Source organism: Pelophylax lessonae (genome assembly GCF_965119305.1).
Source record: "Pelophylax lessonae genome assembly, chromosome: 3".
Lineage (NCBI taxonomy): Eukaryota > Metazoa > Chordata > Amphibia > Anura > Ranidae > Pelophylax > Pelophylax lessonae.
The window spans coordinates 268,208,337-268,222,623 of NC_138770.1; the positions used below are offsets into that span (position 1 = coordinate 268,208,337).

General features: G+C 37.9%; 1 protein-coding gene across 1 annotated transcript in view; it reads left to right on the forward strand.

Annotated features, from left to right (window-relative positions):
* The window catches only part of FNDC3B (fibronectin type III domain containing 3B), a 512,453-nt gene extending 499,820 nt beyond the window's left edge, over window positions 1-12,633 (forward strand). The window contains exons 25-26 of the mRNA XM_082249863.1: window positions 3,512-3,639; window positions 12,111-12,633. Of these exons, the coding sequence (XP_082105989.1) occupies window positions 3,512-3,639; window positions 12,111-12,422 (440 nt within the window). The 3' untranslated portion in view covers window positions 12,423-12,633. The remainder of the gene's footprint in view (window positions 1-3,511; window positions 3,640-12,110) is intronic.
* Window positions 12,634-14,287: the final 1,654 nt, after the last annotated feature.

The window sequence follows — 14,287 nt, forward strand, 5'->3', positions numbered from 1 at the left end:
ACACACTGGCAGATGTTCATGACTTTCACACTCGAGGAATACCCAATGTTAACTGCAGTACTCCAAACAGCATCACATGTGTGTATAAAGGAAAAACGCTCATAGGGCAGTAATCCAATACTGACAATTTTATTAATAAAATAAGCCCATCCCCATCACATTACACTCACATGTTAAAATTAAAACCAGGCATATAAACAAATGGAGATGACCGGATGATATGCGGCCAGAATCTCACCGATGCCGTTCCGTCCCCGGCAGTGAATCCTAGAATCGGATCCCAATAGCTGCACCCGGAGACGCTCGGACACCTTCGTTCACCAGGCTCCGCTCTGATCTCCCTCGGACCGGTTCGGATAACCTCATAGCTGTCGTCAACGTTTGGGAATTTCCGTCTTGCTGACAGCACGTAATCGCTGGGGTGATAGCGTGCTCACGCACTGACGCGTTTCGTCATTGGCTGACTTCAACTGATGGCGCATCACACACATGTGATGCTGTTTGGAGTACTGCAGTTAACATTGGGTATTCCTCGAGTGTGAAACTCATGAACATCTGCCAGTGTGTAGCATTCAGTGGAGCGATCCTGAGTCTACAATTTCTTTTGAAGGCACATTGATTTCAAGCCTGTGGTGAGTGTTGACTGCCTAGGGGGTCACGTGGTGGGGTGGAAGTTTTTGTTCTCCATATCATTTCTTCACGTCGTGGTGATGGGTGTAGTACATCCTTCTCACCCATTTATTTATACATACAATGTTATTTTATTTCATGTATAATCTTTATGCGCTGCTTATGTGGTACTTTTGAGTCTAGACTGACTTTGAGGTTATTCACATCTTTATATACCATTTTGGTTTCATTAAGGCAGCAGCTATCTACTACTAATATACCATTTTGCAATATATATGGTTTTAGCATTATTATTACTTTCTCCATTCTTAGCGCAGGGTGATTGAGATATCTGGTCCTTTGGTCTATTTTTCTCTCTCCTTGTATAACAGCTTATAATGAAGCACAATGGAGTAAAATATATGTACTGTATGTTCTCATAGCATTAATAATCTTCAGCAATGTTTTTAAAGTTACCCGAAAATAACATTTTGAGATTTAATATCTCAGATATGATTTGGGTTAATAAGAGTTCTTTGACCATGAGTGAAAGCTTTAACACAACAACAAACATGTATTGGTAAGTAGTAAGAAGGTCTAAACTGATACACAGCAATCTATCTATTGTATAGAAAAGGGGAAAAATCATGGATTACATGAAGGAATATAGAGTATAATACTGAAAACATTATTGTACAAACAGCAAGACAGACAATACATGGAGAGTACAGGACAAGCATGTATACAAATAAGTGCTAGGAGATGTCCTGATATTTACCAGTGGTGTAGTATGGGGCCCCCTGTAGTGGTTGGGTCTGCTCCCCTCTCACACCCTCACCCAAAACTTAAACTAATTTAGAGCTATGTCTCATAGACTTGTTCGGGGCCATCCTGATTGGTGGAACTATCTTACCCCTCTCCTACCTCCTGCTTATCTCATCCAAGATTGGACAATTTCCCCATACCCTAGATTTAGCATAATTCAGTCCCTCACTAGTATCTCCCCTCTTGGGGGGGAAAATAATTATGCCAGGTCATAACCTTCTCTTGAATGGGGCATTAGGTATACAAGGTCATGTCCTGGGCAAATTGTCCATTCCTGAATAGATGGCCATATTCTCTGCATATCTAAAGAGAGCGTCTTTTGAAGTGGATATAGTGTAAGTTAATGCAGGTTGTTATAATTACTTCAGCCCCATATAATCTGCGATAAGGAACTTATTTTGGTGTTGTCCTTTCTCGCATATAGGTTTACGACTGGTAAATAGCAGAGCATCTCCTGTGGCACACACACATGTTTAGCCCATCCTAATATTACTGCACTTCCAAGAAACTGCTAAATCAATATGGTTCTCAAACTAAAGCCTGAAAATCTTGTTCCCTTAGATGTGTACATATAACTATATTAACCCCTTAAAAAAAAAACAATAATTCATATCACTAATCCTTGTTATGTATTTAAAAATATATTTACAGTTGCTAATGGGGATTACACATAAACTCCTCATAAGGCAACAGTTTGGAATCAATGGTATCTTAAAACTGAACTCCATTAACTAAAATTTTCACCTAAATATATTCTTCATTGTACACAAGGGATTTAAATTCAGTTGAGCATCAAAACCCTTTACAAACCTAGATAATATTCCCTCAAGTTGTAAAGCACTGTGTAAACTGTTGGCGCTATATAAATCCTATATAATAATATATAGTAAAAATAGCAGTGACATCATCACTATTTTGTAGAGAGCCTGTGCAGGGAGCAGAACTGTGGGAGGGACGCAGCAGGGTCACCCATAAATGACTACCTACAGGAGGGGGGGGGGGGCAGATATAAGACTAGTCACCCTGCAGGAGTGACAGGTCCCTATTATAGGAAGCTTCTGCACAGAAGTAAAGTTTCACAGTGTATTACCCCACAGAGCTGGAAGAAATACACAAAGGAAAACAGAAATTCCAGCATAATGCACATGCTTCTTGTATTCAGAGAATAATTGCTGATTGATTTCAGTGTTAAGTATGGGTAGCTCTCCTTCACTTTTCAATCATTAATTTGTGTAAAGCCGCATTACAGATACTGTATCAGACAACTGAGATTATAGCTAAAGTCAAACAGTTATTTTTTTTTTTTTGTATAGAGTTGAGAATGGTTAAAACTCCTGTTAACCAGTTCTACCTTGGATTACCTCCCAGGAAATGAGAGGTAATCTCTCCAAAGTAAAGTAAATCTCTGTTATCACCAGAACTGTCCCTGTTGGAAGGCTCCCTCCTTTCCTGTTCCATTGACAACTCAAAATTGTATACAGTATATCTCCCTCATTATCATTCCCGGTGACAATGGTCTCCAGAATAAACAGAGAGGGTGAATCCTCCAACGTAGATACAGACATAATTAACAACCTTGATTCATTTGGAAAGTATTATAATAGATAGGCATATTTTTGTATACACGACTTTATGGGGACAGAGAGTAAAGCTGCCCGTAGATGGTTTGAAATTCAGCCAGCCGAATTTTAAATTCACTTGCCAAGAGAATAACTGTTAGGAATCATGTCTTAATTATTTTTTTAAGTATGTAAAGGGAGACCTTCAGGATTTATCTGTGGAAGGGACAGTGGAAGTTAAGTGTAATATGCTATTTACTTTTACCTTTGTCCTATCCAAAATCCAGCTCTGCTTAACTGTTATTGTATTGCAGTGGTGCTGTTAGCTCAGTGCTACTGATCCATATGCCTTCTGCTTCCAGCCCCTGCTATTTTATGAATGGAATTAGTCTGTGCAATGGAAGCCTCGTAGAATATATTGAAAGTTCAGGCATGGTTACTTTATTTTTTCTCTGCTAACTTATTTTATAGTGTATTAATGATGCTTTTCCCTTGTTAAAAAAATCTGCATTTTCCAGCTCCCAGGGTGACACAGTTAGAAGGAAACACATGTGAAATTACATGGGAGACCGTTTCACCTATGAGAGGAGACCCTATTGCATATATCTTACAAGTGCAAGTCGGTCGGGAGTCAGAATATAAACAGGTAAGAGGAAAAAAAATTACACCAACAGATACAAGTGCACTGCTAGACAAGTGGCTCACAATGTTTTGTTGCTCAATTATCTAACAATTTTAAGGAGATCATAATGAAAAAAGTGCAAAGCCCTACTTGATTAGATGTATATTAAATGTATGTAAACCCTTACACTGAATAGTTGTTGGTAAATCTAAGAGATTGTTCAAGGACTGTACAATACAGTTGTAACATGGTTCCTACTGCTGTTTTTTTACTGCAGCTCAGTTCCTACCCATTTCCATTTATTTACACAACTGGTTTTACTCCAACATAATATGTCGATTACCAATCATTCTTAATTAGCCACAAAAGTAATTTCTAAGACTCTTGGAGGGATGGTAATTGAATTGTGCATCATTTTGCTTGCAAAAGGGCCCATAAGTCAGACTATGCAGCTTTAAATTCATACATCAGACCGAATAACACATAAATGTGATTCCCTAAAGAATTCTAGTATAAGATTTTATTTTGTGATAAAATAGCTTGAGCTTTATCTGCTGATAGATAACATTATTATAGTGTTCTTTAATTGAAACCAGTGGACATGACACTTTTTCTTCATAATAAAATCATACTCATGGTATTAAATTATGCGTGTCATTAGAAATGGATGCAAAAACTATTTTTCTTTGAGTTTATTTCTGTCTGTTAGCCTAATCTCTGGTGCTAATACAGATGGTTTGTTAGTCATCCACTGTATTTATAAGAAAAATAAATCTGGGACAGAAACCCAGGCAGTATGGTATAACACTCCAATTGCTATCGTAGTCAAAATGACCTTGATACTTTATTGTGAGCAATATGGTTCAAGAGAATTGGTGGGGGTGAGTTAATTATTATACAGGATTTATATAGCGCCGACAGTTTGCACAGCACTTTACAATATGAGGAATTCTGTAACTTACTTTTTTTTTTTAAAGATGAGTATATTTTGGAAGTGTGATTTTAACAACTGTTGTTATTATTATTATTATTATACAGGATTTATATAGCACTGACAGTTCACACAGAACTTTACAACATAAGTTACCTATGTTCTTAATCACAGCCTTATCTTATTTAAGTGATAACTGTGAGCAGGCATTGAAATATTTATGTATTCCTAACAAGCATTATATCAGCTTCAAAAAAGCCCTAACTGACTTCTGTAACTGAAGGTAATGTAAAATAGTTCATCCCGAAACTTCAGAGCAAATCCAATTTTTTAGCAGCTCAGCTCATTCTGCTACCAATCCCAGCAGCGGATCAAGCTTTCTACTCTCTAATGTAAATATAGTGCAGGCCCTCAGGCAGTGAGGAGAGGGTATAGTGTTGAGATCCAACATATGAATGTTGAGGATGAATTACTCCACAGTGTCTTCAGTTACAGAGGTCCCTATGTCCATAGCCTGTCAGAGTTCTACTTTAGGCAATAGCTACTTTTATATGCATACTACGGGTTACATTTTTAGCTAATTAGGGGTCAGTAACATTCTATCATGAGCTGAAAAAAGAAAGAAGGTACAGAAAGAGACAAAAAAAATCCCAGAAGCTGAAAAAATGCGCAACAAGATAGAAATGTACATATCCAGTGCTGGAAGTGGCTTTAAATGTCACATTTCAAAAATAGACTGAAACCTTATTTTGTTTAATGAACCCTGGGCAGTGTCTACCTTTCTATGTTTTTTAAAAAACATGCCCTTACAAACCGTATTATTTGTGCCATTTTGTCAGTGGAGGTATACCTGCGTCAGTGTGACCTTTTTTAAGTGTCTAAATTGTTCACACTATTGTTTTGCCACTTTGGTCCTGGGTTTAACTTACAACATAGCAACATTATACAGGGAGTGCAGAATTATTAGGCAAATTAGTATTTTGACCACATCATCCTCTTTATGCATGTTGTCTTACTCCAAGCTGTATAGGCTCGAAAGCCTACTACCAATTAAGCATATTAGGTGATGTGCATCTCTGTAATGAGAAGGGGGTGAAGGGGTGTGGTCTAATGACATCAACACCCTATATCAGGTGTGCATAATTATTAGGCAACTTCCTTTCCTTGGGCAAAATGGGTCAAAAGAATGACTTGACAGGCTCAGAAAAGTCAAAAATAGTGAGATATCTTGCAGAGGGATGCAGCACTCTTAAAATTGCAAAGCTTCTGAAGCGTGATCATCGAACAATCAAGCATTTCATTCAAAATAGTCAACAGGGTCGCAAGAAGCGTGTGGAAAAACCAAGGCGCTAAATAACAGCCCATGAACTGAGAAAAGTCAAGCGTGCAGCTGCCAAGATGCCACTTGCCACCAGTTTGGCCATATTTCAGAGCTGCAACATCACTGGAGTGCCCAAAAGCACAAGGTGTGCAATACTCAGAGACATGGCCAAGGTAAGAAAGGCTGAAAGATGACCACCACTGAACAAGACACACAAGCTGAAACGTCAAGACTGGGCCAAGAAATATCTCAAGACTGATTTTTCAAAGGTTTTATGGACTGATGAAATGAGAGTGAGTCTTGATGGGCCAGATGGATGGGCCCGTGGCTGGATTGGTAAAGGGCAGAGAGCTCCAGTCTGACTCAGACGCCAGCAAGGTGGAGGTGGAGTACTGGTTTGGGCTGGTATTATCAAAGATGAGCTTGTGGGGCCTTTTCGGGTTGAGGATGGAGTCAAGCTCAACTCCCAGTCCTACTGCCAGTTTCTGGAAGACACCTTCTTCAAGCAGTGGTACAGGAAGAAGTCTGATCTGAACCCCATTGAGAACCTGTGGTCCATCATCAAATGTGAGATTTACAAGGAGGGAAAACAGTACACCTCTCTGAACAGTGTCTGGGAGGCTGTGGTTGCTGCTGCACGCAATGTTGATGGTGAACAGATCAAAACACTGACAGAATCCATGGATGGCAGGCTTTTGAGTGTCCTTGCAAAGAAAGGTGGCTATATTGGTCACTGATTTGTTTTTGTTTTGTTTTTGAATGTCAGAAATGTATATTTGTGAATGTTGAGATGTTATATTGGTTTCACTGGCAAAAATAAATAATTGAAATGGGTATACTGTATATTTGATTTTTGTTAAGTTGCCTAATAATTATGCACAGTAATAGTCACCTGCACACACAGATATCCCCCTAAAATAGCTAAAACTAAAAACAAACTAAAAACTACTTCCAAAAATAGTCAGCTTTGATATTAATGAGTTTTTTGGGTTCATTGAGAACATGGTTGTTATTCAATAATAAAATTAATCCTCAAAAATACTCATTTGCCTAATAATTCTGCACTCCCTGTACATTAGTTATGATCTCTACCCCTTGTTTGTGTGGGTTCCTCCAAATCAGGGGTCACCAATTTTTCTAAACAAAGGGCCAGTTTACCACCCTAAGATTTTAGAGGGGCCAGACTGGGAGTAGAAAATGTCCTTGTGTTGATAACAATGCCCCATCTTTGGTGTTCTTGAAAGGAATAATGGTCCATTGTTGGTGTCAGTGACAGGAATTATGCTCCATTGGTAATGCTATTTCATCCAAAATCCAAATAGATATTGACAGGTTTCCACCCAAACTGGCCTTATTGTGTTGTTTGTTGGTTTGCTGAACAAGTAGGGTATTTTTTATTGTGCAGTTCTATACATCATTGTTCTGAGCATTTTTAGTGTACATATATGATGATTATCTAAAACATATATTTCTATATAAAAAGAGTAAGAGGAAACAAAATAACACATATATAATTAAAGGGTAACTCCACTTTCGCTGGGAAAAAAAAAAGCAAATAAAGAAAAAATAATATAGCTTATACAATTGAGACACAAGTCATATTGTACGTGAATGTCATTAAAAAAAATACTGCAACACTGTAATTTTCTGAAAATGCAATGCAATATGGCTACCTGGAGGTGTTATTTACACAGAATGTGTACTGAACACATCCTAGAAGCATTATTTCCGGCTTATGTGATTGGCATACTGAGTTTTTCCCAGAAATCTGTACTAAGATACAAGTCAGATTTCAGGCATCCCCAGGAAAAAAACTGTGATTTCTTCAGAATAACAAAAGGTAGGAATCTGCAACTAAGTTTGTTAGAATCCTTGTTATAGATCACCCAGAGGGGAATGTTTTTTTTTCTCAACAAAAGTGGAGTTACGCTCTAAATATTTCAAATATCTGTACACATGGGTTTCCTGTTTTAGTTTGAAAAAATATATAAGCCAGATTAATTATTGTAGAGTGTTGCCCAAAGCCTGTCTAACCTTCCTAAATCCAGCAGACATCTCTTAGATAGGCATTCTAAGAGGACAAAGCAATTGGCCAGGTAGATCATGCATGCACTTGAATTCTAAAGGTAGATTTTCAGGCATATAAGAGTTGCATAATCATGAATCTCTGTTTCAAAGAAGATATGCAAGTACAAAGTACAAAGCTTTCCAAATCCAGAATCTTTCTTTAGTTTGGGAATGAGGGCTCCAGCATTACCCATCAGCACAGCTGATGCTTTCAATAAGGAATCCATTTGATAACCAAATAAAACAATTTTTCCATATATCGTAGTATATTATTTATTGCATTTTCACAAAACTGAAAGATTGACTTCCAAAATGTTTAAATAAACCCACATTACAACCAAATAGGGAGACGAGTCCCACTCAGTACCCTAGTATCTACATATGGAAGAGAGATACAATTCTGCCCTTTTACTATCTGTAGACCAAATAATATGAGTCCAAGAGTTTAAAGTTTGCCATTTTAGAGCCATCATACAAAAAAAAAACTATTTATTCCACTTTAGATGAAATCAGTCCAAGGTTTCTTGCCATCTTCTTAGTAAAAACATTTCACAAACCACAATTCTTGCCTTTTCTCTAAAGGTCAGACTTGGTACCACCCATCTCACAAGCCTCCCTGTTGGCCATGTAATATGATGGGTGTCCCTATTGCCCTATGAAGAGGTGTGTAAAGGGTTGGAACCAAGCTATAGTTTACGGGAAAAGTCAACATTTGCGTTTTAAATCAGCTACTCATATCCTTTGATCCACATTTTTCAATGTGTGATTTTCAGTAAAGTTACCGTTATAATAGTAAATTGATTAATTTGCAGTGTTTTGAATTGAGACCAAACGGATATGTTTTCCAAAAATAAAATGTTTTGACTTTAGCCTTTTATGATCTCCTGTTTTATATTTTGATTTTAAGGCCCTGTTTGCCCAACAAGCAAAATTCTATTAATTTCAATGACCCCAGTTCACATATGAGCGTTTTGTTGTCTGAAGCAAAAATATAAAAACACAATGTACAATAAAACAGTACAATATAAATTAGACAAAGACAATCACTTACACAGTATATACATGTGAAGAAAACATAAAAAGTGATGACATTTTTCACAAGGGATTATCAACCATCATGTGTGTTGCAAAATTAGGAGTAATAAAAATAAAATGATTGAAGCAAAATATGTGAATTATGATCAATTGAGCTGCGGAGTAGGTAAACTGCTGGGTAATTTCTCCTACCACATGAAGCATATCTTTAGTATGACATGGAATTGTAGAAATTACATGAAAATACGAGGAGGCAAGCATTTCAGATATGTCATTTACATTTGATTATATTACAAGATGTGGGAAAAGTGAACTTTCACCCTGAGCCTTATATATTTTCTTTTATATACCAAGTGACTGTTTTCATTGGTAAAAGAAAATGTGTTAAGAAAAGCAGAAATGTCATACCAGGCACAGATCTAATGGTGAGTAATCACTGATCATTGTGCTGATTTCCCACTCTGACATATAACATTAGCCCTAAATAGATGTATGAACTTGTTTAACTTGAGGGGGTACAAAACATTTGCATTCTGGATGTTCTTAAACAGACTAGGACTGGCTATGTTGCAACTTGTATCATATTCCAGAAAAGCCGGGATATCTGAAAATATCTTGGTTAATATGAATCCTCATAGACTTCTATTATCCTAGTTAATATCACTGTAAAGTGAATTGCAGCCTATACATTGATATGGTATTACATTATATTACATTGTTTTTAATCAAGATAGGCTCGATGTTCAAGTCGAACATACGTTCTACTCGAACATCAGGTGTTCGCTAAACACAAGAACAAAGGGGGGAGTTTGACTGCCGCCGGGCACCCCATAATGCACTGCGATCTCACAGTGCATTGATTGCTGATGATTGGGCAAAGCATGCACCTGACCTGTATGCTTTAGCCAATCACAGCACAATGTACTGTGAGAACCAATCATGGCTCAGGGGCTAAGTCCACGACCCATACTATATAAGACTGCTTACACAGCAGCCCTGTGTAGTGTGCTAGTGGAGATTAGGCAGGGTAGTCAGTTGATTGTGTGTTCAGTCAGTTTAGTGCAGTCAGTGTAGTGTAGTGCTGTGCTGGGATTCTTGTGTAACACAGTGTAATGGTGCCACTGAAGTGTTGGTGTATACAACACGTCTGTGTCACCCCACTGATCTCCTTTTTTTTTCATTGATAATTTTATTTTATTTTTTTTTTAAGTATCAGGTTCTTTTGCTGCATTATTAGTACTCCCCGATCTGTGATGCAGGTGCTATTCCTTCTGCATTAGCAGTGGTTTTCTTTTTTTTGTGGCACCACAGCACTAATAATATTTAGGGCATAATTGCTGTCCCCCTTTCTGCATCGCAGATGGTATTCCTTTTGCATCAGCAGTGGTTTTCATTTTTATTTTTTGTGCAACAGCACTAATAATATGTACAGCATAATTGCTGCCCACCCCCCTTCTGCATTGCAGGTGCTGTTCCTTCTGCATCAGCAGTGGTTTTATTTTTTATTTTTTTGTGGCGCAGCAGCCCTAATAATATTTAGGGCATAATTGCTGTCTCCCCTTCTGTATCCCAGGTGTTCCTCTTTCTGCGTCAGTAGTAGTATCCTTTTTTTTTCAACACATGTGCAGCAGACCGCAGCGTTTCTGTTTGCAATCTCTGTCTGAAGCGGATCAAGCGTGGCCAGAACACCAGCCGCTTGGGCACCACATGCTTCACAAGACATATGATGACCTGTCATGCAGTCTGTTGGCAACAGCACCTTAAAAACCCACATCAAAAAAAAAAAAAAATCCAGACTTCTCCTTGCTCCTCATCTGGGATCTCTACCCCTACTATATCTCAAGTCTTCTCAAAAACCTGCACTGAGAGGGATGATGGTATAGCAGTGGGTTCTAGAGGTACCTTGCATCCAATCTGCTAGCAGTACACCGTCTGTTGATTTCACCAGGCAAATTTCGCTAACTCAGTTGCTGAACTATAAAAAAAATACTGTCCCAGCCATCCACATGCTCAGCATCTAAATGCTAGCTTGACCAAATACCACTACTACAACTGCTGCCTTTTTATCTGGTGTACTCTGCCTCCTTTTGTGAATTTATGGAATGTGCTGTAGCACTATGGCAGGTTCCAAAAAGCAATTTATTTTCATGTAAGGCCATTCCAGCTCTGTGCCATCATGTGGATGGCAATGATTTGGCCTTGTTGGACAGTGCGGTCAGCAGCAAGGTTCACAATACTGCTGACTCTTGGTCCAGTAGGCATGGTCAGGAATGTTACATTTCCTTCACGACACACTGGGTAATTCTGCTGGCAGCTGGAAGGGATGCAGGACAGGGTTTAGTGCTTGTTCCGCCACCACACCTCCAAAAAGCTGGTGGTGTATTCTGCCACATCTGTCTGCTCCACATCCTCCTCTTCTCCCTCTATGGCCTCTACTGCTGAATTGTCCTCTGAACCAGCAGTGCTCCCTAAGCTTTTAAGGGGCTACGCAAGCAGTCAGGCTAAAAGAGGCTGTGTGGTGCTTCAGTTGGTCTTTCTAGGTGACAGGAGCCTCAACGGGCCAGACATTCTGTCAGGGTCAGAGGTTGTTTAGACCACGGCAGCTGGGGCTGAGGCCACTGTTCACTTCCTACATCTTGGAGCTGATGGGTTTGCAGTGCTGAACCACTATAGGGTTCTTAAATCAGTCCCAAGCCATGCCAATCTCCTGGTCACCCTCACTTACCTGTTCCTCACTTGTTGCAGCTTTCAGCTAGCAATAACAAACATCTACGGTCACTAGGCTGCTACTACTTTAGCTGCAGCACGGGGTCTGATAAGTGACCTAAGTTCTTGAGCACAGGCAGCGAATGAGTGTTTCTACCTCTTACTAATATTGTTCTGCTCCATGGCTATAATTAGAAAGTGTGGGACTTGCAAAAAAAAATGGCCCTGATCCCAGTGATAGATAATTATTTGGAGTAGTTTATTGCCAGTTTTAATTTCGTGAGGGGCCGAGCCTAATTCATTTTTTTCTCAAACCTGTACAAGATATGTCAATTAGCTACTGTCAAACAAATTTCCAAATGTAGTATTTGTCAGCTGTAAAAGAATATTCATAATTGGTAATAATGAGATGCAATTATTGTTTGTTATTTCTAGGTATATAAAGGAGAAGACACATCATTTCAAATCTCAGGCCTTCAAATAAATATGGAATACAGATTTCGGGTTTGTGTATGTCGTCGATGTACAGATACCACCCAGGAACTCTGTGGATCTTATAGTCCATCTGCATCTTTCATTATGAGATGGAGTGATCTCATGCTACCAGAGGATATAACTCACCTTGAACATGCAAAATTCAAGAGCATGATGCCTACTGATGAACAGTTTGCAATCCTCTTTGTTCTAGGCTTTGCCACCTTGTCAGTTTTGTTTGCCTTTATACTTCAGTACTTCTTTATGAAGTAGACAATGAAGACAGATCTGAGGTGTAAACTTAACTAATGCTACGCATTATAATTCAGACATTTATTCAGATATTTGTTTTAAAGAAATACCAATCATTTTGAGTTCTACATTTTGTATTCATGTTTTTACTGTTTCAGCTACATTCTCAGTGTTTTGATGCACCTTTTTGAAATGCAAACCCAGGAAATAGCTGAAATTTGTTTCTGCTAAATAGATAATAACTTGATAATAACTTTTGTGCAAATTAGGTTTTAGTTTTCAAGTGTTGTTCTTAAAAAATGACCAAAAACTCTAAAACTATTGTAAAATAATGTTTTTTTTTTACTTTATTTTCTTTTATTTTTATCCAAATGTCATGAGCATTCAAGTTAAGTTCCTTAAACTGAACAGATCATCTTTAGGTGCTTTAGGTGGAGCTATACTTTAAATGTAACAGTCCTTCATTCAATAAGCCCATATATAAGGACTAACCCTTAAAAAGTTAGATTTAGGTCCTAGATATGTTTTTGGCTTGGTATCTTGTAAACATTCCCCCTTCTGCTCAGTTTTTTTTTTTTTTTTTTTTTACCAGTGCATCATCATTAAACACATGGTTTCTGCTGAAGGGAGATAATCAGGTTGGGCCAGCTAGTGAGTGGCTTTCTTATTTCTGTTATCTTTTAGCTGAGATCTCAAACCCATGCTCCAACATCGCCACATGTTCAGGAATGGAAAGGAGGCAAGTTCAAAAGATACCCGGACAAAGGTATATATCAATAACAAACAAAATGGCCCCTGCCCTCGTCTATGCAAAACAAAACCAGAAAAATCCCCAGCTTAACTCACCAACCAGTCTGCTTAACAACCAAATTAACCATTCTAACAATATGCGTTAAAAACAGTTGCCATTGTGCTATGTTCTGGGCATCCAGGGTGCCCTTGTGCCTTTAAGGAGGACTGGCTACCTCCAGACATGGGCACTTGCACACTTCAAAAAGCAAATAAACAGTACAATGACTCATATTGCTAATTTAACAATCAAGCATAATAGCTTGTTTACGCAAACAATATATTCAGTTGTGTGTACATATATATATATATAAAGTATAAAAATTCTTATTTTGCTAATTTGTTTATACTACAACAAAGATAACCAGAAACTAGATTATATCACACATCTTTGAAGTAACATATATAAAATATGGCAGTATTATAGAATTTATTTTATCTATTAAATAGTCACCAGATATAATAGTTTGATCCAGTAGATCTAAATTCCACGATAATCAGAGATTTAAAAATATGAAATCCTGCTTCTAGCTAGCATGTACCAGCAACATACTGTTGCACAAGGCACCTTCTAGTTATGCCAACCTTATATGCCAGGACTCTTGCCACTGTAGGCCGGGGCTGTCCAAATAGCTGTACAATGTTTTTGCTTAATTCCTTAAAATGATCATAATATAGCAAACATGGAGAATGCTAGGAATAGATAGAAACAGTATTGCAACACATAAGGATCTCTAGTATAAGACCACTTTGATGCTTAATTAAATTCCCCTTTAATATGTAGCATATAGGTGTTTGTAGTTTATGCAGATTAATTAGTAGGTAACATAGGGATAATTAGTTTCATAGTTTTGACTCGATTGTCCCTGTCTGTAGCTATTTTTTTTGTAGCCCATGAATTGTGCTCCAAAGGTTCTTTTTTTTCAGCTAGGTACCCATCGTAATCATAAATGTAAATTGAACAATATTATATATAAGAAGGCATTTAAATCCAAACTACAAAGTATTCAGCACATACTTCAAAAATAGGCCTGTTCTTAGTTGTAGAAACTCAATGCCAAAGGGAATTGTGCAATAGTTAAATATTTCATGGTATG